Below are 27,172 nucleotides of genomic sequence, written 5' to 3' on the forward strand. Positions count from 1 at the left end.
CCCCCATGCTATAACTAGGAAGCGAATGACGTTACTTGTACACAACCGATTTGGCTGGGGTCTGGATATGTGTTACGGGAGACCAAAGTAGGAGACACGTATTTTGGCGTTTGGGCCCATACGCAGAAATTTCCGAAATACGGGGCCCCAAAGTGTCCCCACATGCCATAACTAGGAAGCAAAAACGTTACTTATACACAACCGATTTGGCTTGGGTCCGGATATCTGTTACGGGAGACCAAAATAGGAAACATGTATTTTGGCATTTGGGCCCATACGCAGAAATTTCAGAAATACGGAGCTCAAAGTCCTCCTTCATGCTATAACTAGGAAACGAATGACGTTACTTGAACACAACCGATTTGTCTGGGGTACGAATATGGCTATTATAAGCCCAAGTTTCCCGTAACACATCCGGACCCCAGCCAAATCGGTTGTGTACAAGTAACGTCATTCGCTTCCTAGTTATAGCATATAGGGGCACTTTAGGGCCCCGTATTTCGGAAATTTCTGCGTATGGGCCCAAACGCCAAAATACGTGAATCTTATTTTGGTCTCCCGTAACATATATCCGGCCCCCAGCCAAATCGGCTCTGTACTTCGCGCGAAAATGAGTAAATAATGAATGAATATAATGATATATTAATAATATGATATAAAATATGAATGAGATGATATGACACCTATATTTAAATGGATAGGCCTAGTGTATGTTATATAGTGAGAATATGAATATGTTTACTAAAAATCTCTCGCGTTTTGACTTCTACACCAGTACATTCATCCAACCAAGTTTGCTACTTGGATAGTAAATTGTAGTTGGGAATTGTGTGTTACTTCGCAGTTAAGGACCTCATATTAACAGCCCCGGACCTTAAGCTTTTCAACAGATAGGGTAGCATCATGTGGGAATTACTTCTAAAGGTTGACAGAAATGATAATTAAGAAAACTAACTGCTATATACTGTGATCATCGAAAAGTACAGGTTCGGTCATTTGTACCTTTAACATTCATTGACTCTCCGAGATTTTTTTTTCTTCGTTGCTTACCTTATTTATTGTGCATTGTTCATATAACTTAGATCGGACTATCCGATTAAATCAACCGCTACTAAATTAATATTTATGTCAATCGCGTACCCGGACGTCAACCCATGACCCTCTTGAGTATTTTCGTTTCTTTTCTTAGTTTAATTAGATGATGGAAATTAACGACGTCCCAGACTTTGGCATGTCTGCGCAGGGTAGCCATCGGTGATGTTTGGTCACTGAAATCACCGATCCAAAATTCAGTTTATTTACTTTTTTTTATTTTGGCAAATTACTAATTAGGGATATCTTAGTTATTATTTTACTCTAGTTTCATTACTATTCTGGACTCTCCTAGTTTCTTAGAGGTCGGATAATTTTTTTCTTTGTGAAATTCTAAATTAGCGCCTTCTCTAACCTTCCGGTGGATTCCGGGATCTGCAAGGACTCAACCGGATACAGCGAGGAGGGGAATTTCCTTAAAGCTTTCGTCTTTCTGAAAATTCCCTTGCGGGCACGGACTAGTTGTGTGTTTGGAGACAACTTTTGAGTTTACGTATTTAAGTAAACCACCTCCTTTTGGCATAAAAAAGAATATTTGGTTATAGTATGTTGTATACGTAAATTCGACCACTTATCTTTCGTAGTTCTAGTGTTCTGTCTCCTCCCTTTTTACCTATCCTTCTTCTACTTCTCCTCTAAAGTTTTTTTAATTTTTCAACCTCCCCCCCCGGTTCTGAAACTCATGAAAACATACAACATTCATATCACTTATTTCGATCGTATGTACTAACTGAGACATCGAGGGATGCAATTCGTGGAGGTATTGCAGCACAACTCAAGACCATTTTCGCGATATTCAATCCACCACGGGAGAAACTGACGAGAATGTACACTATGCTTTCAGATTCCCAGAAACTTACTTGTTATTCATTGATCGTACAACTTATACCCGCTGATTACTGATTTCTGGTTTTCTTTCTATTGATTGGTTATATGGTGTATGTATTAGTAGTTTGGGCCCACTAGTTTCGAATAACATTGATTTTCTTTTGTTTCTCTGTATATACATCTGTATATGTACTTACGTAGTTTAAAGGGTTACGTGCCTGCTCTATTTGTTGTATTTCCACCTCTTGTGTCAACTTACTAAATAATATCAACCATTCCTTTATACGCGGATCTTTAGTAAATTGAGAATTATTATTAATTATCGGGTTTATATATATAAAGTTTCAATGTCGCAACCTTATGAAAAGAAAAAGAATTTTGTTAGTCAGGGTTTTTGTTTTGTCTTTGAGCCAATAAAATGTGAATATTTATCGAATATAAAAAGGTTATGTAGAATTTAAACGTCGACGAAATACTGAGATTGATATTGGAGTGAAATTGATTATATTGAGTAATATGAATATATATATATATATATGCGAGTATGTATGTAAAGGGCTCCGTATTTACCCTGGTTGTTTTAGGTTGCCATAGATTTTTGACACCCGACATTGACCGATTATTTGTGATGTAAAGTATTACCGCGTAACTTATAATTAATGACACCTTATCGATTTGTTAGTAATGTTTGTAACTATTCAATTTTTTTAATACTATGTCAAATGTTGCATAGAACAAGTAGCAGGTCGTAAGAAAACAAAACCCTAATCCTTATCCAAATTTATTTTGCGAGATCATAGTGAAAACAGTAAACTACGAAACAGTGAGCCCCGCCAACAAATCCTTCTATCAGTAAACTATGAAACAAATCCTTCCCCTACGATGGAAACTAACTATGGAAACTAATATGGAAATATGTTCCCAATGTTTGGGACTGGACTCGATATTTTAAATCTCGATAAACTTTGAATATTCATACCAAGTGCGTCAAGTGACGAAATAAAAAATATACATGTAATGTGAAGCAACTATTTGTCTGTAATTATAACCAAAACGATTAAATACTCTCATGGACACCAATCATAGTGAATAAAGAGAGTTGAAAAAGGAGTTATTATCGACGTGAGAACAAAGACTCATAAAATTGTCGAAATGTCTCCTCTTGGGACACAGACTCAATAAAATGCTACTAAAGTGTTTTTTTAGAATGACTAACCAATTATATTTTTTTCTTTTTTTTTCCGCAATGATATGTATTCATTGCACTGAATCTTAAATATATTGACCTTTGAATTTTCTTTTTTTTCCTTTATTTTTTGTCTCTCGTCTTTTGTCGATTTTTTTATGTAATCCAACTGTTAATATCTCTAGAAAGAGAAATGTGTTATTTGATATTGTTGAAAGTAACAGATTTCTGTGCATGCTTATGAAACATTCTTTTTTCATGTATCAAATTTTTCCTGTTATGTCAAACTAAGTTTTTCTTTTATTGAAATGTAATAAATGTCTATAGAAATGTAGTTAGGTTAGTTTAATTCAACTAAATACAACCTGAAGTATACATTGTCCTGCATGAATGTGTGTGTGAGTGAAATGTAGGTTTAGTTAAGTGCACCAATTATTTTGACATATATGGGTGACTTATTATAATTAATGGTAGTTGGCAATTAAAATCATTGAATGTCAATACTAACTTAATTTAAGTTGGCTCTATAAAGTAAACAAAAAGGACGGAAATAGCCTGAACGAATGATCATCATGGGAGAATTTTGAAAGTCAGAATCTTCGACAAACATGTGTTGCTCTGATTTTTTTTTGTGGTCGATTCTAACATGCCATCAACTTCGTCGTTTGTTTTTCAAATATTGGATATTAGTCTAGAATTTCTGGAAATATTGAATAAACGGTTAAATTAAACTTTCTCATCTATCTCAGAGCTAGATTGGGATAATTCGGCAGTTGGGGTTAAATGGATCTAGGTCTGGGATGTATGGGTTAACATGTGTCTATCTTTGATCACCTTAGTACCAAACATTCACCCAATAGCTATTGGAAATGATCCCAATTCGATAATTATTCACTTTTCTTTACCATATTTCTCAAAATATCCAGTAATAGTTTCCTCTTTATCACCTTCTTACTTTACCTCTTTCCTATTCTATCTTCCTTTTCCTTTCTTCATCTTCTTCTTCTTATATTTTTAATAAAACTGTAAAGGGGGGTCGTGACTGGGAATTCTATACGTAATAAACACGGTCATGTATTTATTTTAAGTTATTTTCAGAAGTCCGATAAAAAGTTTTCTCATTTCGATCGAACCTAGTATGTTTGAAATTAAGAAATGGATAATATATTCTAATATAATTAGACATAAGCTTATAGCTTCATGAATATCCCCACCAGGGGTGAAGGGTTCCCACTCACGACTTATTCCATGCATCACAAATGTTGCAATTCTTTCTTTCTTTCTTCCTTCCCCCCTTCTGTTTTAGAAGTGGCGACGCGTGACAAGACTGTTGCCATGGTAATACTTGTTTACTGTGGTAACGGATCTGAAAATGCTTATTGAACAATACAAGTTATCACGCCAATCTGTTTTAGATTGGCGAACCGCGACAAGGATGGTTGTCATGGCAACGTTTGTTCCCATGGCAACGGATCTCAATTTAAATGGCGACTGACAGATCTGAATTTTTTTTAAGAATGTCAAAGAGTGAGGTTGAAGGCATGTTGAATTGATTACAACATTGAAATTAATGAGAGAAATTTTATAGCCAAGTGAAACAACTAGAGTCGTTGGCTACTTTGTCATTTTTGTTTCCTTTTCTAAGGGGGAAAAAGAGAAGGAGTGTCAAAATTTTTTCTAAATTAGAACTAGACGCTAGAAGGGTTTCAAGGAAGGAAAGAGAATGGGAGTCCTTTAATTCATGAATAATACTTGTCTTGATAGCGAATAAGTATTTCATAGTATATGTGTATTTTTAATATATATATATTGTCTTTTGTAAAGTGTCTCAAAGCTATGGCAGTAAATAAGGTTATTGTGTCACAGGACGAATGTGAAGTCACGTGCACTCAATGCACGTTAGATGAAAAAGAGAAAAGATCTCGCGCCCCGCGGAGATTAATACGATGCACCGGTTGTGGACTAAAATGGATCCACTTTGCTTGCACCAATTTGGATGATACTGCTGAAAATGCAGAAAAAGTTCAAACCGGAGAAATAATAAAATACTGTGAGGATTGTGAAAAAGACCGAGGCCAAATATCTCCAGCAGAGATATCTGACCTCGATGATGATGAAAAGAATGGAGATCACAATGATTCTCGGGATCAGACGGCAAACCCGAAGGAAGGAATGTCATCTGGAGGGTCTGACACGTCTGCATTAATTCGCCAAATGATGCAAATGATGAACAACAAATTTGATGAATTGAAACAGAACGGCGCAGATCTGAGACGTGAGAATGCAGAAATGAGGCGTGAGTATGCAGAAATGAGACGTGAAATAAATGAACAGTTTGATACTTCGAAACGAGAGATCGACGCTCGATTCGAGGTACTAAACAATAAATTTGATCAGATCTGTTTAAACTTTGCTTCTTCAATTAGCAAATTGAAAGAGCAAACGTCTACTGAACTAGACCAGGGTAGATACCAGGCCCAACATTCTACCGAACAGCTCAGAGACAAAACAAATGAAAAAGTAAATGAAATAGATGTAAGATTTGAGAGCACAAACAAAAGATTTTGTGACATCGAACAAAAGGTTGAACAGCAGCAGGCTGAAATAAGTAAATTAAATGTTGCAATATCCAACTTATCAATAGAAACTAAACTAGAGTCGGTTGATCAAAGAATTAGTCAAATTCAAACCGAAGTAGACAGTCTTAAGGGGAATATTACTAAATTGGAACTCGTCAAGTCTGATATCTCCTATCCTTTTCCTGATAGCGATTCTCCAGGGAAAATTTTCCCAGAAACAAGCAACGTCCCACCGGGAAAAAGTCAAGTGTTGCCTGATGCACGGGACACAGCAATGTATTGTCCCCCGCACCAGCCAACCTCGAAATCATGGTTGAGTAATTTTGATGTACCGATACAGTCGAGTGTTGTGACTACAACAGTCACTAGCGTAAATGCTCACTCTACCTTTGGAATGGTACAATCTTACAGCGTGCTGCCAGGAAGGGGAGAGAGATGTGCCGGACCGTCGGTTACTGCCGTGGTGGGTCCTAAGTTCGAACCTCACATGGCCAACATTAATTATAAAACCGCTCTTGCTCATATGGGAGCGTTCAGTTCGGTGACCACTCCGTCGGTGGCGAATCCGGTGACAACCCCAACCGCCCAGGATAACGCGTTGATTTCAATAGATTCTTTTCCTGCCCCATATAGTATGAGCTCTAAAGTTTCCCTCCGGGATATTGAACGTTTTCCCACTTTCGATGGGAACATTGCTAACGGGTTACCTCGAGTTTTCCTGCGGAGACTGCAGCAATATCTAGATATGTACAAACTCACTGATGGGGAACGCCTACAAATAGTCGAAAAATGTTTGATCGCCGCTTCGGGCGCATGGTTTGCCTCTGTTAAATACCAAATCCGGACGTTCAGTGATTTTTTGATTCTTTTCAAGGAAGAGTATTGTAATGAGCACATTGAGCGGCTCCAAAAGAGAAACTTACAATCACTCCGGTATGATCGCTCCAAGTATGGGTCCCTCTTGGACTATGCTTGGAAAATCATTGAACTATATTATCAGATAGCTGAACATCCCTCTCAGGCCGAACTGGTAGATATTATAGTTAACGCTCTTCCACCCGATGAGTCCCGGGCCATAGCGTCCCACTTGTGCCAAACGGTGCGCGAAGTCACCTCACGTCTGGCTGCCTTGTGCGGCAAGGAAGTTGGTGGTCCACCAAAACGATACTTCGCCAGACAGGCCAAGATTTTAAAACCAATGAAAACAAAGGTAACGGCAAGTTGTCAGACAGATTTCCTAAGTTATACCCAAGCTGGATCTCGTTATCCTAGTGGGTATGGCTCAGAAAACAACAATAATGGCCGGCGACTATTAAGGTATCGGCCCATGTTCAACAATCGCCGGAGTTATCGTCCCTATGACCGTACCAACATGGAATCAAACCCGGATAGGGGCGATAACACCAGGAGGAATTTTAACAGGACGTACGGAAGAAGGGAGAACGGTAATAGTCAGGGTAATAATAATAACAATAATAGTAACAATAATGTAAATCGACCCCAGAATTTAGTCCCTTCGCAAGTGCGTGGTAACGGTGAGCCTAGAACAATATTAAATGGGAGTGATAGTCGGGAAACTAGATCCTAATGTCATCTGATATGCTAGTCGGCGGGTGAAGCCTCACGACTTGTCTCTGTCGATTTCTCAGTTAGAACTTCTGTCCGCTCTATTGCTATGTGAACACTGCTGAAAAAAAAAGTATCGGAACTCACAATTTTCGAAATTTAAAGATTTTCAATTGTACAGAAGATAAACGTAGTGAATTACTCGCGCAATACCCCAAGTAGATGTAATATACTATCCTAGTGTGACTGGTAATGTTTGAATGGGATGAATGAGTGTGTTAACTTAACAAGCATCAGTAGTTAGTGTTCCCAATTAGCAAAATTTTGTTATTCTAACAAAATTATGTTAATGGGCCGGGGAAAACTGTAATGTACCATTACAGTTGAAAATAATGGCAACTTTTTTAAGCACCCTGTACCTAGTATTTTTTTATTCGATTTCGGTTTAGTTACACAATTTATTTACTCTCTTTACTTCAAATTAAATGTAATGAATCGAAAGGTCTCATTAGTAACTATATTCCCACTGAATAATATATTTATTTATATTTTGATTAAGTGTAAATCCCATTTTCGCATATACAAGTTGAATAGTAACAAGGTTTATCAGGCCGACGTCATACCAAAAAATAATTCCGTCATTGGATATAAATTTTCTTAATTTCAGACCAATGTAGAATTCAGTCAGGTACCTAATCTTTCCCTCACCCCCTCTCACTAGTCCATAGTCACTTTCAGATCCGGTTACATCTGGATTTGCCAAATTTCTATTCGCTTTGTAATTTCCGCGGCTGGAGGACTCTGCCTCATTGGTGGAATTTTCCAATCCCTGTCGTTTTCGGCGCAATATTATAATAATCGAAGACGCATTAAGAGAAGCAACTTACATTCTCTTCCGGCCACAAATCTACAAAAAAAGGACTAGGATTGTAATAGAATTCAGGTAAAAATCTGATTTAATTTCATAGTTGAAACATTGAAGACTGTTTGGGAGCACAAAAATATGTATTTTCATTAAAGAAACAGTGGATAATTAAGTGAAAATATCAGATTCTGGTTTATAGGAAGCCATATTGCTGCCCAGATAGGATGGACAGAAAGGAGTGTGATTTTTTATCTTTTAAAACTCAGTTAGGGATTAGGGAAATACGACCTGGTTTTGTGCAATTTGTTCGTGTATTCGGTGGATGTGATTTTTTTAAGTGCATGTACGTAGTAGGTTTAATACTGTAATACTAATCAGCAGAATGGCCGCTTAAGCTAACAAAAAGGGGCTCCTATTCCCTTTCAAAATTGAACCATTTCTAGCGGGGGATGGGTTTGTTATTGTTTGTTTTAGGGCCTTTTCCCTTCTCAGGGGAAGGGTCCCTCAATAAACCTCGTTAAGGTGCCTCCAGGGCATCAATCTTTAGTAATTATTTTGTAAACCTGTTTCAAGTAAACAATTGGTCAGGTCAATTGGACCTAGGGTTAAACTCTTCTCATTTTGCCCCATAAAGCCAACTCTATATACTGACAAGGTGCTTGCCATTAATATGAATGTAATTAAATGGTGTTTGTTTAGTTAGTATTTATGTGTAGTATTTATAGTGGTGTGTGTAGTTAGTAGTTCTGTGTGAGTGCATGATTTTACCATAAGGACAGTGTATAAATATGCGTTAATTTAGTACCATTTGTCTAACTCGAAGCACACTAAACGAGAGAAAAATATTAGATTTCTGATTAACGAGTACAAGTATATATTTCAGTACACGGTAAATTATGCCTCCACTACAGCGCCATCGTGCCCGTTTTCGGTAGTCAATTGTTTGTTGACATTACGACATCGCCTGACTTAGTGATCTAGATTGTTTGATTTTGGCTCAATTTGTCTCAAATTACATCCCGTGGACATGGTTTTCGGTTCAGATGAGTATACATTCATATACGATAACATGAGATCTTACTGTACTGAAAATCACAGCTTGCTAGGTCCAGTAATAATAGAAACATCCACTGAAATAAAGAATGCCTATTTTCTTAATAGAGGTAAAGTCCATATGCTGCTACTATTTGTTTCAAAATGTAGTTTTAAATTCTCTTTTCCCGTGGCTGTAGAAAATTTCCATTGTTGCTTTAGTTTTATCAGCAAATCAGAAATAAAATCATCGTTGACAATTTAACTTTCAGTAAATACACGTATGATTTTTTTTTACTGCGAAGTAAATACGATTTGGGTGCTTCGAAACAGAGTCCGTGGTTCGATGAATGTTATCGTGTAGTAGTTTGAGCGTGATAGATTGTGATAATTATATATTTATTAGTGTGTAATATAAATATGTGTATGGCCTGCGTGTAAAATGTATGAAATAGGGTGTCTGTAAAATATTACTTCGCGCGAAAATGAGTAAATAATGAATGAATGTAATGATATATTAATAATATGATATAAAATATGAATGAGATGATATGACACCTATATTTAAATGGATAGGCCTAGTGTATGTTATATAGTGAGAATATGAATATGTTTACTAAAAATCTCTCGCGTTTTGACTTCTACACCAGTACATTCATCCAACCAAGTTTGCTACTTGGATAGTAAATTGTAGTTGGGAATTGTGTGTTACTTCGCAGTTAAGGACCTCATATTAACAGCCCCGGACCTTAAGCCTTTCAACAGATAGGGTAGCATCATGTGGGAATTACTTCTAAAGGTTGACAGAAATGATAATTAAGAAAACTAACTGCTATATTCTGTGATCATCGAAAAGTACAGGTTCGAACATTTGTACCTTTAACATTCATTAACTCTCCGAGATTTTTTCTTCGTTGCTTACCTTATTTATTGTGCATTGTTCATATAACTTAGATTGGACTATCCGATTAAATCAACCGCTACTAAATTAATATTTATGTCAATCGCGTACCCGGACGTCAACCCATGACCCTCTTGAGTATTTTCGTTTCTTTTCTTAGTTTAATTAGATGATGGAAATTAACGACGTCCCAGACTTTGGCATGTCTGCGCAGGGTAGCCATCGGTGATGTTTGGTCACTGAAATAACCGATCCAAAATTCAGTTTATTTACTTTTTTTATTTTAGCAAATTACTAATTAGGGATATCTTAGCTATTATTTTACTCTAGTTTCATTACTATTCTGGACTCTCCTAGTTTCTTAGAGGTCGGATGATTTTTTTCTTTGTGAAATTCTAAATTAGCGCCTTCTCTAACCTTCCGGTGGATTCCAGGATCTCCAAGGACTCAACCGGATACAGCGAGGAGGGGAATTTCCTTAAAGCTCTCGTCTTTCTGAAAATTTCCTTGCGGGCACGGACTAGTTGTGCGTTTGCAGATAACTTTTGAGTTTACGTATTTAAGTAAACCACCCCCTTTTGGCATAAAAAATAATATTTGGTTATAGTATGTTGTATACGTAAATTCGACCACTTATCTTTCGTAGTTGTAGTTTGGGCCCACTAGTTTCGAATAACATTGATTTTCTTTTGTTTCTCTGTATATACGTCTGTATATGTACTTACGTAGTTTAAAGGGTTACGTGCCTGCTCTATTTGTTGCATTTCCACCTCTTGTGTCAACTTACTAAATAATATCAACCATTCCTTTATACGCGGATCTTTAGTAAATTGAGAATTATTATTAATTACCGGGTTTATATATATAAAGTTTCAATGTCGCAACCTTATGAAAAGAAAAAGAATTTTGTTAGTCAGAGTTTTTGTTTTGTCTTTGAGCCAATAAAATGTGAATATTTATCGAATATAAAAAGGTTATGTAGAATTTAAACGTCGACGAAATACTGAGATTGATATTAGAGTGAAATTGATTATATTGAGTAATATGAATATATATATATATATGCGAGTATGTATGTAAAGGGCTCGGTATTTACCCTGGTTGTTTTAGGTTGCCATATATTTTTGACACCCAACATTGACCGATTATTTGTGATGTAAAGTATTACCGCGTAACTTATAATTAATGACACCTTATCGATTTGTTAGTAATGTTTGTAACTATTCAATTTTTTTAATACTATGTCAAATGTTGCATAGAACAAGTAGCAGGTCGTAAGAAAACAAAACCCTAATCCTTATCCAAATTTATTTTGAGAGATCATAGTGAAATCAGTAAACTACGAAACAGTGAGCCCCGCCAACAAATCCTTCTATCAGTAAACTATGAAACAAATCCTTCCCCTACGATCGGAAAACTAACTATTTGTCGTTCGTCTGTTCAGTGACTAAAACATTTGACTCCACGATCTATACTAGAAAAAAATTAGTGATCTTAAATTCAATGAACTGAAATTTGGTCAATAATTTAGTAATGTGAATACAGAAATATGGAAATATGTTCCCAATGTTTGGGACTGGACTCGATATGTTAAATCTCGATAAACTTTGAATATCCATACCAAGTGCGCCAAGTGACGAAATAAAAAATATATATGTAATGTGAAGCAACTATTTGTCTGTAATTAAAACCAAAACGATTAAATACTCTCATGGACACCAATCATAGTGAATAAAGAGAGTTGAAAAAGGAGTTATTATCGACGTGAGAACAAAGACTCATAAAATTGTCGAAATGTCTCCTCTTGGGACACAGACTCAATAAAATGCTACTAAAGTGTTTTTTTTAGAATGACTAACCAATTATATTTCTTTCTTTCTTTTTTCCGCAATGATATGTATTCATTGCACTGAATCTTAAATATATTGACCCTTGAATTTTCTTTTTTTTTCCCTTTATTTTTTTGTCTTTCGTCTTTTGTCGAATTTTTTTATGTAATCCAACTGTTAATATCTCTAGAAAGAGAAATGTGTTATTTGATATTGTTGAAAGTAGCAGATTTCTGTGCATGCTTATGAAACATTCTTTTTTCATGTATCAAATTTTTCCTGTTATGTCAAACTAAGTTTTTCTTTTATTGAAATGTAATAAATGTCTATAGAAATGTAGTTAGGTTAGTTTAATTCAACTAAATACAACCTGAAGTATACATTGTCCTGCATGAATGTGTGTGTGAGTGAAATGTAGGTTTAGTATTAAGTGCACCAATTATTTTGACATATGTAGGTGACTTATTATAATTAATGGTAGTTGGCAATTAAAGTCATTGAATGTCAATACTAACTTAATTTAAGTTGGCTCTATAAAGTAAGCAAAAAGGACGGAAATAGCCTGAACGAATGATCATCATGGGAGAACTGTGAAAGTCAGAATCTTCGACAAACGTGTGTTGCTCTAATTTTTTTTCTGTGGTCGATTCTAACATGCCATCAACTTCGTCGTTTGTTTTTCAAATATTGGATATTAGTCTAGAACTTCTGGAAATATTGAATAAACGGTTAAATTAAACTTTCTCATCTATCTCAGAGCTAGATTGGGATAATTCGGCAGTTGGGGTTAAATGGATCTAGGTCTGGGATGTATGGGTTAACATGTGTCTATCTTTGATCACCTTAATACCAAACATTCACCCAATAGCTATTGGAAATGATCCCAATTCGATAATTATTCACTTTCCTTTACCATATTTCTCAAAATATCCAGTAATAGTTTCCTCTTTATCACCTTCTTACTTTACCTCTTTCCTCTTCTATCTTCCTTTTCCTTTCTTCATCTTCTTCTTCTTATATTTTTAATAAAACTGAAAAGGGGTGTCGTGACTGGGAATTCTATACGTAATAAACACGGTCATGTATTTATTATAAGTTTTTTTCAGAAGTCCGATAAAAAGTTTTCTCATTTCGATCGAGCCTAGTATGTTCGAAATTAAGAAATGGATAATATATTCTAATATAATTAGACATAAGCTTATAGCTTCATGAATATCCCCACCAGGGGTGAAGGGTTACCACTCACGACTTATTCCATGCATCACAAATGTTGCAATTCTTTCTTTCTTTCTTTCTTCCCCCCCTTTCTGTTTTAAATGTAAAACTGAGGGTACAGTTAGAACCCAGACTATAATAGGTATATCATCAGTTTACTATAAAAATTCAAAAATATATAAATAATATCATAAATTATTTTTGTCATACAAAGAATGGCGGACCTACGGCCCCGGCCCCGGCCCCGGCCCCGGGGCCCCGTGCTAGATCCGCCATTGGAAAAAGGAGAAATTGTACCAGTCAAATGGATGGACAATTCAGCAGTAAGATTGCATGAATTGTTCATGAAGAATTCCGCACGGCTGAAAGGAACCGCTAATCTCGTTTCCAACATAAACTGGTCAAGGTGAGAGAGCCAAAGATAGGGAGTATAACAAACGGAGAATATCAAATTTATGAGTGAAACCGACCAAATGAACTCAAATATTGAGTGCTTTAGAATTGGTATCTGTGTGTGGGGGGGGGGGGAATGGTGGCCAATATTTACATAGCTTATACCACAGTAAACAATGCTTGAACAGTTGTAAATTGTCGGGTAAACAATTCCACAACTCAACTTTCGAAAAGTCAATGTCCAAATATGTCTTCTAAAATATCTGAATTTACGGTAGGGCTCCAGCCGTTCGGAAAATGACGTACGAGTATTGAGTGATGTTAGTTAGGTAAGAGGCATGGCTCATGTTTAAGAGGCTGTGAAACATGAAAACATATGACGCTCGATCGAGACTTGCACCAGGATTGGCTGCATACAATGCAAAATAATGTAATGTTGGTGTGTGTGTTTCGTTCTTCACCATCATATTGCATAAATAATCTTGAAAGTAAGAAATACATGAGATACAATATAAATGATTAATAATCATTTCATTTTTAATAGTTGTTTCCACTTGACAAAAAAAGCATCACTTGAAAGATCCTAGCATCCTAGATCAAACTATGGACATACATTTCGCATTAGAAAAAAGAACACATTATTATTAAAACACTCAATAAAATGTCTATCCTTTATACCCGTAAAGGACTAACGTGACCGTATGTGACCCCATACGGTCACACCCCATTACGCTCATAATAAATGATTAACGTCACAAATTTGAGTAGTGCTGTTTCATTTCATTCCTATGTAATCCAGAAATGACAAAAATTGTCTTTTTTCAGACAGAAAAATCTTCAGTTCCTAATGAGTTATTGAGAATAATAGAAAAAAGTAAGCCCAGTGGCGAAGCGTAATCCCACAAGTAGGGTAGGCCCTATAAACTAGTAACACAAATAAAATTTGATGTATCATAAAATGTATAAAATTATAGTCAGAATTCTATTTTCCTTATTGAGTTGAACAAAAAATAAATAAAAATAACTACCAAATGTATTTATTTTAAAGAACTTTCTTAGCTGTATTTCTAACACTGTTTAGGGTTAAATTTATGTGCATGTATACATATAGTATTTGTTTTTGTTGTTGTTGTTGTTTAACAAGAAAGAATGAATATTTATATAAGCAAAAGTAGATAAAAGTAGTATATTATTATTATTATTATTATTATTATTCAACTAATATTTACATGGAGAAAAACATACTATGAGTATTAATGGAATATTCTCATTTAGCTCCACTACAAATATTTTGAAGTGAGTTCATATTTTCTTCTCTCTGGGATTTGCAGGGGATTGAGTGGAATTTCCTCCTCACTTGCCGTTTTCATTTCCTGCATATTTGAATATGGAGGGAGAGGAAAAGTAAGTACATACTTACAGTTAACTGTCAAATTTCTTGTATAAGCGTTTGTTATTTGCAGCTCCCACTTTAAAGTAAGCAAAATAGTGCATTTAATTAATGCATCACGTGATAATCACTTCACTAGAAATGCTCAGAAGGAACTTCATTTGAATCAACGCAAGATATTTAATATTGTACACTATGCAGTGGCATATTTAAGGGGGTGGCTTCCGGGCTTAAGCACTCATCGAAATTTTATCGCACTTTTTTATTGTTTTATATACTGTATATTGCAGAATTTTCATATTTCCAGGAATAAAATTAGGAAATTTCCTCCCGAAACAAGCAAAGTCCTCCGAAACAAAATCGTAAATACTCCACTGATTCTATGAAATGGAAAACTGAACTAAAATTACACAGAAATATTATTATTTTATCCTGTGCTGTAACGTTTGGTAAATTTGTATATATCTTTAATGTATCAGACTTATATTAGAGAAGCTATTATTGTCAAGGACCCATGCAGGAAAAAACAGCTCCTATTAATAACTCCTAAGAGTATATACCTAAGTTAAACAAATTATCAGGTGCATTTCGCCAGAACCCCCACCTTGGAGTTTCGGAAAAAAAAACTATGCCAATCGTTTGTGCTACGTTTGTGCCGGATTGTACCGCAAAACTTTTCGTTTGTACCACTTCCGGTACGAAGTTGAAAGAGTTTTAAAGTGGGGGGGCTGGGGAAACGGCAGCCCCCCCACCTAGGAATTTCGAAACAACACCTATGGCAATCGTTTGTGCTACCTTTGTGCCGGAATGTACCGCAAAAATTTTCGTTTGTACCACTTCCGGTACGAAGTTATAAGGGTTTTAAAGTGGGGGGGCTGGAGAAACGGCAGCCTCCAAACTAGGAATTTCGAAACAAAACCTATGGCAATCGTTTGTGCTACGTTTCTGCCGGAATGTACCGCAAAAATTTTCGTTTGTACCACTTCCGGTACGAAGTTATAAGGGTTTTTATAGTGGGGGGGCTGGAGAAACGGCAGGCCCCTCCTAAAAAGTTCAAAACAAAACCTATGCCAATAGTTTGTGCTACGTTTGTGCCGGAATGTACCGCAAAAATTTTCGTTTGTACCACTTCCGGTACGACGTTATAAGGGTTTTAAAGTTGGGGCTGGGGAAACGGCAGCCCACCCACCTAGGAATTTCGAAACAAAACCTATGGCAATCGTTTGTGCTACGTTTGTGCCGGAATGTACCGCAAAAATTTTCGTTTGTACCACTTCCGGTACGAATTATAATGGTTTTTATAGTGGGGGGCTGGAGAAACGGCAGGCCCCTCCTAAAATTTCAAAACAAAACCTATGCCAATAGTTTGTGCTACGTTTGTGCCGGAATGTACCGCAAAAATTTTCGTTTGTACCACTTTCGGTACGAAGTTATAAGGGATTTAAAGTGGGGGGCAGGAGAAACGGCAGCCTCCAAACTTAAAATTTCGAAACAAAACCTATGACAATCATTTGTGCTACGTTTATGCCGGAATGTACCGCAAAAATTTTCGTTTGTACCACTTCCGGTACGAAGTTATAAGGCTTTGGAAGTGGGGGCTGGGGAAACGGCAGCCCCTCCAGCTAGGAATTTCGAAACAAAACCTATGGCAATCGTTTGTGCTACGTTTGTGCCGGAATGTACCGCAAAAATTTTCGATTGTACCACTTCCGGTACGAAGTTATAAGGGTTTTTATAGTGGGGGGCTGGAGAAACGGCAGCCCCCCCACCTAGGAATTTCGAAACAAAACCTATGGCAATCGTTTGTGCTACGTTTGTGCCGGAATGTACCGCAAAAATTTTCGTTTGTACCACTTCCGGTACGAAGTTATAAGGGTTTTTATAGTGCGGGGCTGGAGAAACGGCAGGCCCCTCCTAAAAATTTCAAAACAAAACCTATGCCAATAGTTTGTGCTACGTTTGTGCCGGAATGTACCGCAAAAATTTTCGTTTGTACCACTTCCGGTACGAAGTTATAAGGGTTTTAAAGTGGGGGCAGGAGAATCGGCAGCCTCCAAACTTAAAATTTCGAAACAAAACCTATGGCAATCATTTGTGATACGTTTGTGCCGGAATGTACCGCAAAAATTTTCGTTTGTACCACTTCCGGTACGAAGTTATAAGGCTTTTGAAGTGGGGGCTGGGGAAACGGCAGCCCCTCCACCTAGTAATTTCGAAACAAAACCTATGGCAATCGTTTGTGCTACGTTTGTGCCGGAATGTACCGCAAAAATTTTCGTTTGTACTACTTCCGGTACGAAGTTATAAGGGTTTTTATAGTGAGGGGGCTGGAGAAACGGCAGGCCCCTCCTAAAAATTTTAAAACAAAACCTATGCCAATAGTTTGTGCTACGTTTGTGCCGGAATGTACCGCAAAAATTTTCGTTTGTACCACTTCCGGTACGAAGTTATAAGGGATTTAAAGTAGGGGAGGCAGGAGAAATGGCAGCCTCCAAACTTAAAATTTCGAAACAAAACCTATGGCAATCATTTGTGCTACGTTTGTGCTGGAATGTACCGCAAAAATTTTCGTTTCTACCACTTCCGGTACGAAGTTATAACGCTTTTCAAGTGGGGTATGGGGAAACGACAGTCCCCCTCCTAAAAAGTTCAAAACAAAACCTATGCCAATAGTTTGTGCTACGTTTGTGCCGGAATGTACCGCAAAAATTTTCGTTTGTACCACTTCCGGTACGAAGTTATAAGGGTATTAAAGTTGGGGCTGGGGAAACGGCAGCCCCCCACATAGGAATGTCGAAACAAAACCTATGCCAATCGTTTGAGCTACGTTTGTGCCGGAATGTACCGCAAAATTTTCGTTTGTACCACTTCCGGTACGAAGTTATAAGGGTTTTAAAGTGGGGGACTATAGAAACTGCAGCCTCCAAACTTGGAATTTCGAAACTAAACATATGCAAATCGTTTGTGCCGGAATGTACCGCAAAAATTTTCGTTTGTACCACTTCCGGTACGAAGTTATAAGGCTTTTGAAGTGGGGGTTTGGGGAAACCACAGCCCCCCCTCCTAAAAAGTTCAAAAACAAAACCTATGCCAATAGTTTGTGCTACGTTTGTGCCGGAATGTACCGCAAAAATTTTCGTTTGTACCACTTCCGGTACGACGTTATAAGGGTTTTAAAGTTGGGGCTGGGGAAACGGCAGCCCCCCCACCTAGGAATGTCGAAACAAAACTCAATTCAATTATTTGTGCTACCTTTGTGCCGGAATGCACAGCAAAAAAATTACGTTTGTACCACTTCCGGTACGAAGTTATAAGGGTTTTAAAGTGGGAAGCTGGAGAAACGGAAACCCCCTAAAGTGAAATTTCGAAACAAAACCTATGCCAATCGTTTATACTACGTTTGTGCCGGAATGTACCGCAAAAATTTTTGTTTGTACCACTTCCGGTACGAAGTTATAAGGGTTTTTAAGTGGGAGGGAGTTGGAGAAACAGCAGCTCCCCACCTAGTAATTTTAAAACAAAACCTACGCCAATCGTTTGTGCCGGAATGTACCGCAAAAATTTTCGTTTGTACCAGTTCCTGTACGAAGTTATAAGGGTTTTGAAGTGGGGGGGCTGCGGAAACGCCAGCCCCCCACCTAAAAATTTCAAAACAAAACCTATGCCAATCGTTTGTGCTACGTTTGTGCCGGAATGTACCGCAAAAATTTTCGTTTCTACCATTTCCGGTACGAAGTTATAAGGGTTTTAAAGTGGGGAGCTGGAGAAACGGCAGCCTCCAAACTTGGAATTTCGAAACAAAACCTATGGCAATCGTTTGTGCTACGTTTGAGCCGGAATGTACCGAAAAAAATTTCATTTGTGCCACTTCCGTTACGAAGTTATAAGGGTTTTAAAGTGGGGGGCTGGAGAAACGGAAGCCTCCAACCTTGGAATTTCGAAACAAAAGCTATGCCAATCGTTTGTGCTACGTTTGTGCCAGAATGTACCGCAACAATTTTCGTTTGTACCACTTCCGGTTCGAAGTTATAAGGGTTTTAAAGTTGGGGCGCTTGAGAAACGGCAGAACGCTACCTAGGAATTTCAAAACAAAACCTATTGCAATCGTTTGTGTCGGAATGTATCGCAAACATTTTTGTTTGTATCACTTCCAGTACAAAAGTATGACAGTTTTAACTAGGGGGTTGCCGTTTCCAGAACCCCCCACCTTGGAATTTCGAGATAAGACTATGTCAATCGTTTGTGGTAAGTTTTTAGCGGAATGTACCGCAAAAAAATTTACGTTCCTGAAGTTGGCCCCCCACCTCTCCCAAATTACACCAAACGTTGCACATCGTTAATGCATCGTTAGTGCACGTTAGTGCATTTAGTACTAACGTTAGTGCTATCAGCGTTTACGAGATATTGAAGATTTTGGTGGGGGACCAACTTCATATGAAGTTAGCCCCCCACCCATCTTTATGCAGACAGATTTTCACTAAACTTAGCGCATCGTTAGTGCATCGTTAGTGCACTTAAACACACTAAGCACTACCGTAAATGCTACCATATTTTGGGATTATTCAAGATTTTCGGTGGGGGGGGGGACAACGTCAGAAATATCAAATTCTATAGAAATAGAGGTAGAAACATGGGGTTGACGGTAATCGTCAGTGCATCCTTAGTGCACTTAAAAGCACTAAGCACTAACGTTAGTGTTACCACATTTTGAGATATATTCAAAATTTTTGTTGGGGGCCAACTTCAGAAATATCAAATTCCATACAAAGTGTCAGTATTTTCAGGAATCAGTAACGAATGCACAAATTACTTTGTTAGTGCTTGAAGAGGGCGCAAATTCACGCTGACCACCAAAGATATTTTACTTGTAGCACCTACACTAATTAAGCACTAACGTTAGGGGTTGGTGCACGAAGAAGCACTAACGATGCACTAAGGATTGTACTGGAAATGATCATTAGTGCTTTTTAATTTGGCAGAAATTGGACACAGTGAAAAACTCCCCTTAAATTTCTTATGTGAGTTTCCTGAGATGTAACTGGTCATAACTACACTAACAGTGAAGCACTAACGAAAACGGCTCTAATTTTTTCGTTATTGGTTGAATTGGGGCGCCAAGTTCATGAAAGCTTCCAAAGGTTTTTTTTTTACTTGTAGGGCCTACATTAATGAAGAACTAACGTTAGGTGTTAATGCACTAAGAAGCACTAACGACTTCTGTAGAAGAGGTCATTAGTGCTTTTGATTTTGGCGGAAATTTGACGCAATGAAAAATTCCACATAAATCTCTTATGGGATTTTTGTGGCATATAATTGGCCATATCTACATCAATATTTAAGCATTAACGGAGCTATGAATGTTTTGCAGAAGCGCTAACGATACATTAACGAATGGACTTATTTTTCGTTACTGCTTGAAGTGGGAACAAAGTTCACGCTGGCCCGCAAAGGTTTCTTACTTGTAGCACCTACACTAATGAAGCACGAAACTTAGGTGTTGGTGCACTAGGAAGCACTAATGTTACAAGGAAAGAAAACTTTCAAAATTATCGTGAACTTAGCCCCCACTACAAGCACTAACGAAAAAATTGTTTTATACGTTAGTGCATTGTTAGTACTTCTAGAAGATACAAGTAGTTTCGTTAGTGTTTCAACATTAGTGCAGAAATGGCCAATTATAAGTCTCAAAACTCCCACAAGAAACACATGGGGAATTATTCATTGTATCAAATTCCCATCGCATTCAAAAGCACTAATTACCTGTGTTAGTGCAATTGTTAGTGCATCGTAATTGCTTCTTAGAGCACAAACACCTAACGTTAGTGCTTCATTAGTGTAGGTGTTACAAGTAAAAAAAAATGGGGAAGTCACCGTGAATTTCGCACCGACACTTTAAGCACTAACGGAAAAAAAGTCCAAAGTCGTTAGTGCTTCTATAAAGCACTAACAATTTCGTTAGTGCTTCACTATTAGTGTAGTTATGGCCAATTACATATCACGAGACTCACAAGAAATTTAGGCAAATTTTTCATTGAATCAAATTTCCGCCAAATTCAAAATCACTAATGATCTCTTCTAGAGCGGTCGTTAGTGCATTGTTAGTGCTTCTTAGCGTATCTACACCTAAGGTTAGTGCTTCATTAGTAAATATGCTACAATTAAAATACCTTTTGAGGCCAGAGTGAACTTAGCGCCCCCACTTCAAGCACTAACTAAAAACTTAGTGCCATTCGTTAGTGCATTGATAGTGCTTCTGGAAAACACTAACAATTTAGTTAGAACTTCAATATTAGTTTAGTTATGGCCAATTACATGTAACGAAACACATAATAAATTTATGGAAAATTCTTCATTGCATCAAATTTCCGTCAAATTCAAGAGTACTAATGATCTATTCTAGTGCAATCGTTAGTGCATCGTTAGTGCTTCTAGAAAGCACTAAATGTTTGTATGGAATTTGATATTTCTGAAGTTGGCCCCACCAAAAATCTTGAATAAATCTCAAAATACGGTAAGTGCACTAACGATGCAATAACGATTGTCTTTAACTGCATGTTTCTACCTCTATTTGTATAGAATTTGATATTTCTGAAGTTGGCCCCCATCTAAAATCTTGAATAAATCCAAAATATTGTAGCACTAACGTCAGTGTTTAGCATTTTAAGTGCACTAACGACGCACTAACGATTGCCGTTAACTCTATGTTCCTATCTCTATTTGTATAGAATTTGAAATTACTGAAGTTGCCCATCCCACCGAAAATCTTGAATGAATTCAAAAAATATGGTAGATCCAACTTGATAGTGCTTGTGCATTGATAGTGCTTAGTACGTTTAAGTGCACTAACGATGCACAAACGTTTGCCATTAACCCCATGTTTCATCCCTATTTGTATAGAATTTGATATTTCTGAAGTTGACCACCCCACCAAATTCTTTGAATAAATCTCAAAACATAGTAGCACTAATGTTAGTGCTTAGTGCGTTTAAGTGCACTAATGATTGCCGTTAACACTATGTTTCTACTTTTATTTGTATAGAATTTGATATTTCTGAAGTTGCCCACCCAAAAAAAATCTTCAATAAATCCCAAAATATGATAGCACTAACGTTAGTGCTTAGTGCTTTTAAGTGCACTAACGATTGCCGTTAACTTAATGTTTCTATCTCTATTTGTATAGAATTTGATGTTTCTGAAATTTGCCCCCCCACTTTAAAACTATTATAACTTCGTACCGGAAGTGGTACAAACGAAAATTTTTGCGGTACATTCCGGCACAAACGTAGCACAAACGATTGCCATAGGTTTTGTTTCGAAATTCCAAGTAGGGAGGCTTCCATTTCTCCAGCCCCCCACTTTAAAACCCTTATAACTTCGTACCGGAAGTGGTACAAACGAAAATTTTTGCGGTACTTTCCGGCACAAACGTAGCACAAACAATTACCATAGGTTTTGTTTCGAAATTCCACGTTTGGAGGCTGCCGTTTCTCCAGCAACCCCACTATAAAAACCCTTATAACTTCGTACCGGAAGTGGTACAAACGAAAATTTTTGCGGTACATTCCGGCACAAACGTAGCACAAAAGATTGCGATAGGTTTTGTTTCGAAATTCCAAGTTTGGAGGCTGCCGTTTCTCCAGCAACCCCACTATAAAAACCCTTATAACTTCGTACCGGAAGTGGTACAAACGAAAATTTTTGCGGTACATTCCGGCACAAACGTAGCACAAACGATTGGCATAGGTTTTGTTTTGAAATTTTTAGGTGGGGGGCTGCCATTTCCCCAGCCCCCACTTCAAAACCCTTATAACTTCATACCGGAAGTGGTACAAACGAAAATTTTTGCGGTACATTCCGGCACAAACGTAGCACAAACGATTGCCATAGTTTTTGTTTCGAAATTCCTAGGTGGGGGCTGCCGTTTCCCCAGCCCCCCCCCACTTTAAAACTCTTATAACTTCGTACCGGAAGTGGTACAAACGAAAATTTTTGCGGTACATTCCGGCACAAACGTAGCACAAACGATTGCCATAGGTTTCGTTTCGAAATTCCAAGGTGGGGGGCTGCCGTTTCCCCAGCCCCCCACTTTAAAACTATTATAACTTCGTACCGGAAGTAGTACAAACGAAAATGTTTGCGGTACATTCCGGCACAAACGTAGCACAAACGATTGGCATAGTTTTTTTTTCGAAACTCCAAGGTGGGGGGGGCTGGCGAAATGCACCTCAAATTATCACTAATGGAAACACAAAATTGTACACAGAAACTTCTTACTTTGTGTTAAGAAAATCATTTTATAACATTAGCGTTGAAAGATACCTCCAACGCTAAAACTAAACTCCCAGAGACGAGCCTTCGCATCTTCCCAATAATGCGTGCAATCTTCAGTGATAATAGCTTCTCTCACTGAACAGCATGTCTAGCAAGCTGGTGAGGCTCAGACGGAAGCGTCTCTAAGTGTGTCAACCTACTATTTTGTTACCGAAAAACCCAAATGTTGTAAGAAACCAAAGATAAAGAAAATATACGGTAGAAAACAGGGTAGGCTCGGCCTCAGAGCCTCATACTACGCTTCGCCACTGACTAAGCTTACATACTTTTATAAAGAAAAAATAAACCAAAAAACACAAGAAATAGAAAACTCGTAACGTCAGATTGTTGGCGATCAGTTGAGCAGAAGTTATGAACCATTGAACTGGTACGAACAAAGAATGACATCATGGCGGTGACGTCACTGGTATCAACACGAAAAATGTTAACCATAAAACTATACCGATATCTCGATAGTCATATGTACACGTCGTGGCTCGAAATTTACAAATGCCACTAACAATATTTCTGCTGCATATTTTGTAAGAGTTTTGTATAATTTGATGTGCCGCTCTTAAGGCATCCAAGGTGGCGGACCGTAGGAACAAACATTTAATGTTACCTGATCAAATCGAACTAATTCTTCCAGCACATGTAAACATAGCGTGTAACACAATAGTCAAGTACCTCCTCTAGCAGTTCACATTGCCACAATGGCTGTACTTTGACTAGATTCAACTATTTTTTAATTTTTCCCCAGACATTTCGACACTGCGAAGCTCTGATTGGCTCATTCAGTACATTATTAAGAATCCTATTCCATTGTTATAACCATTTCCGAATTGCACCACTACTGATTGTATAATCGTAAAATGAATAAACATTTGCTAATAAGCCCAGTCTGTAACGAATCTCAGATATGCTATATTGGATGGCTGAGAAAAGGTAGCAAATTAAAATCTTCTGTTATTTATTTTTTGGCACTACTTGAATCCTTAAATTCACTACAGACCTCTCAAACTTTGTGAATAAATTAAACATACTAATTTGGTATAATACAGCTACAAATATGTATTGCTTATAGATAAATAAATAAGCATAATTAGATAAATATGTACACTTAGCAATTAGCACAATTAAACTTCGTATGTTGGACATCGTGTTTATATTGTTTTTGTCTCTGAAAACCAGAAAACAGCACACGTTCAAGACATTCAAAACGCTACATCAGATTTGAAATAACAAAATTTTGGGGCATGTTTTGAACTACTTTAATATATGGTGTAGTTGAGGTTAAGTGTTGTAGGAAGTAGTGCATACTTGGCTTACATTATTCCGTAGCGTAAATGGATCATGTTAGCAATATTTCCAGCGATGATTTTGTCGATGGCTTTGAAGATGGTGATCATTCTGATGATTATTAAAACTCACAGTAAACTAAGCCCCAGGAATCAGGAAACTGATTGGAAATGGAAATCAGCCAAAGCTATTGTACTTCATTGCTGAGAGCATTAGGTTATAGATATGGTAAAAAGTCATTACCAGGGGTAAGCAACCGTAAAATAAACGTATCACTCAAAGATTAAATATAAAATATTCTCGTTTAAGAGTTCTATAAATCTTAGATTTAATGGAGTTTGAACATTTTTTGAGTGGAAAAAATGAAATGAAATGAAATCTTTGAGTTTTACGTCCAACGTTTATGCCGACTAGGCTAAAGGAGACGGTGATGATGAGAAATAAATGAAATGGTGGAATGGAGGAAGTAGAAGAAAACGGGAGAACCCTGAGAAAACCCACGCACACGGTATTAGTCCACCTCAAAGTTCACTTGGCGCGACCTGGGATCAAACTAAGGACCCTACGCATCAGAGCTGAATGCTTTACCACTGAGCCACCGCAGCCCTAATATGTTAGAGGGAGTTTCTATATCTCCTTCATATTTACGTTCAATACCTATTCTATTGACTCTTATTTTGGAACCTTAGGTATTTCGTAAGACATATTAAATAATATAAGCATTATATTCATGTCTTAAGATTTACTCACCCTATTTAAATGCTTTACTTTATTTCTTCTGTTATTTCTATTTGTATTCAGATTTTGTAAGAATGTTCTCATTTTCAACTTAATGTACTTTAGTAACTCTCGTTTAATTTATTTTCGAGCATCTTTCAAAATATGAAATATAATTTCTTGTTCTTTTTTTTTAATAAAATGAAATCAATATATAGTTTTCGGTTTAGGCAGAAGTTACATAGAAGAGCTCTCTAGCTTTCCAAATTCAAGTATCCAATCTCCAATTACCTCACGATGGTGGATAAGCAATGAAACTTATGTACGTGCACTAAGAATTGAACCAGGGATGACACTCATCGAAGATTTGCACACTGAATATCAGTCTAAATGAAATAATAATACTTACTGGTAAGTACTTCTGCTTCGCTCCATAATGATAGTGTTTCCTTCCTAGTTCCATGAGAAGAGTCTCCAGTTTTTCAGGTTCGTATAGCCGGGCTACTGCTTTCTGTACAAATGCCATTACCCTAATGGAAAAGAAAAACATTTTTAAAAAGTATAGTTAGAATTGAATAATATAAATTTGAGTATATTTCAAACATGTTCAAAATATTTCCTAAACTATTTGTTGTACAATGAGTCATGGTATAAACAATTTAGTAATAACACGGAATTTTAGTGAAATCTTCAGAATATATGCGACAAGATATACAACTAGAAAGTTATAATAGGTGGCAGTGGTCTCAACATGAGACATCTCGAAAGTGTTGTATACTGTGCACATAAGCGGTTATCTCAAACACCGACAAGCAGACCGTATAGACAAATAGGGTAAATGTCTCTATGTCCTATGGTTTCCCACCCTCAATAAAGGTTTTATCTTAATTGTACGATTATTGCTGGCTGGGGATCATTAGCCACCCCACAATATTCTATGTATTCAACGAAATTCTAATTGGGAGACTTGGTAAGCCAGAGTAGAAGGTGTATACCGATTTCTGGGCTGTCCTGGAAAGATGAGAAAACGCATTATCCTTCTGTAAAGCTGCCCCTGTGAAGTATCCTCATAAACTAGGAAGAAATGACGACATCATAAATGTGTGATGAAGTAGACATACTCTCCTAAATGAAGACCAGAGCGAGGGAAATTTGTAGCTTGTTGCCCCTATACCAAAATACTTGGACAGGAAGCAATATGGCAACTGAGAACCAGGCTGGAAACTCATGTTTACTTTTATGTCTTTGGACAATGGATTTCAGGGGAAATCTTTTCAGAGGAATGTGAGAATCTAGTTCTCCGTCTAACAATTGATTGTTTAATGTTAGCGTTCACACATTTTTGGGTACGGTAGCTCTGATTGCTATGACGACCACTGCCGACTATGTCAGCCAGCGGGGTGGCCCGAACACCCCGTCTGTCTAGGCACTCCTCAGTGTTTTGCGATGGCGTATCTGCTGTAGAAATCACCTAATAGTGTATATGCCAATGGTCTACTAACAGCAAATCTTGCAGAATGGTCACCTGGTCTCTCTTAGCCTGACCCATGTTTGAAATTATTTAATATTCAAGTTTCTTCTTGCATTGCAGAAATACGCTGTGATCTATAAATACAATTATAATTTAGCAAAGCCCAATGTTTATGTTCAACCTACCTCCTATAATGGATCCGACCAATTTTCAAAGTGTATGTACCATATGAAAAGCCGTGCTGCAACCAAAGAGTGTATTCTATCCGATCACCCACCTTACAGACTATCGTTTCACTGCAACAAACGAAGCTGGAGCAGAGACATATGGATACCATCTCATTTCTCCCTGCAGATTTTTCACAGGCTAGTTTGGAGGGTACAGAGGTTGTGATATTATTGACGTCGCTTTGAGAAACGAAATGCGTAGAAATCCATATTGAGCTAATGTCGTTGGTTTTGACAGAGATGTCATAAAAAGAAACAACACAGATTCCTGC

General features: G+C 37.3%; 1 protein-coding gene across 1 annotated transcript in view; it reads right to left on the reverse strand.

Moving 5' to 3' along the window:
• LOC145688930 (uncharacterized) overlaps nt 1–27,172 on the reverse strand; it is a 366,369-nt gene that overhangs the window by 216,995 nt on the left and 122,202 nt on the right. Inside the window, exon 3 of the mRNA XM_081763096.1 lies at nt 25,612–25,732. Within this exon, the coding sequence (XP_081619222.1) occupies nt 25,612–25,732 (121 nt within the window). The remainder of the gene's footprint in view (nt 1–25,611; nt 25,733–27,172) is intronic.

The sequence above is a fragment of the Thermobia domestica genome, chromosome 7, assembly GCF_964235325.1.
Source record: "Thermobia domestica chromosome 7, izTheDome1.hap1.1, whole genome shotgun sequence".
NCBI lineage: Eukaryota > Metazoa > Arthropoda > Insecta > Zygentoma > Lepismatidae > Thermobia > Thermobia domestica.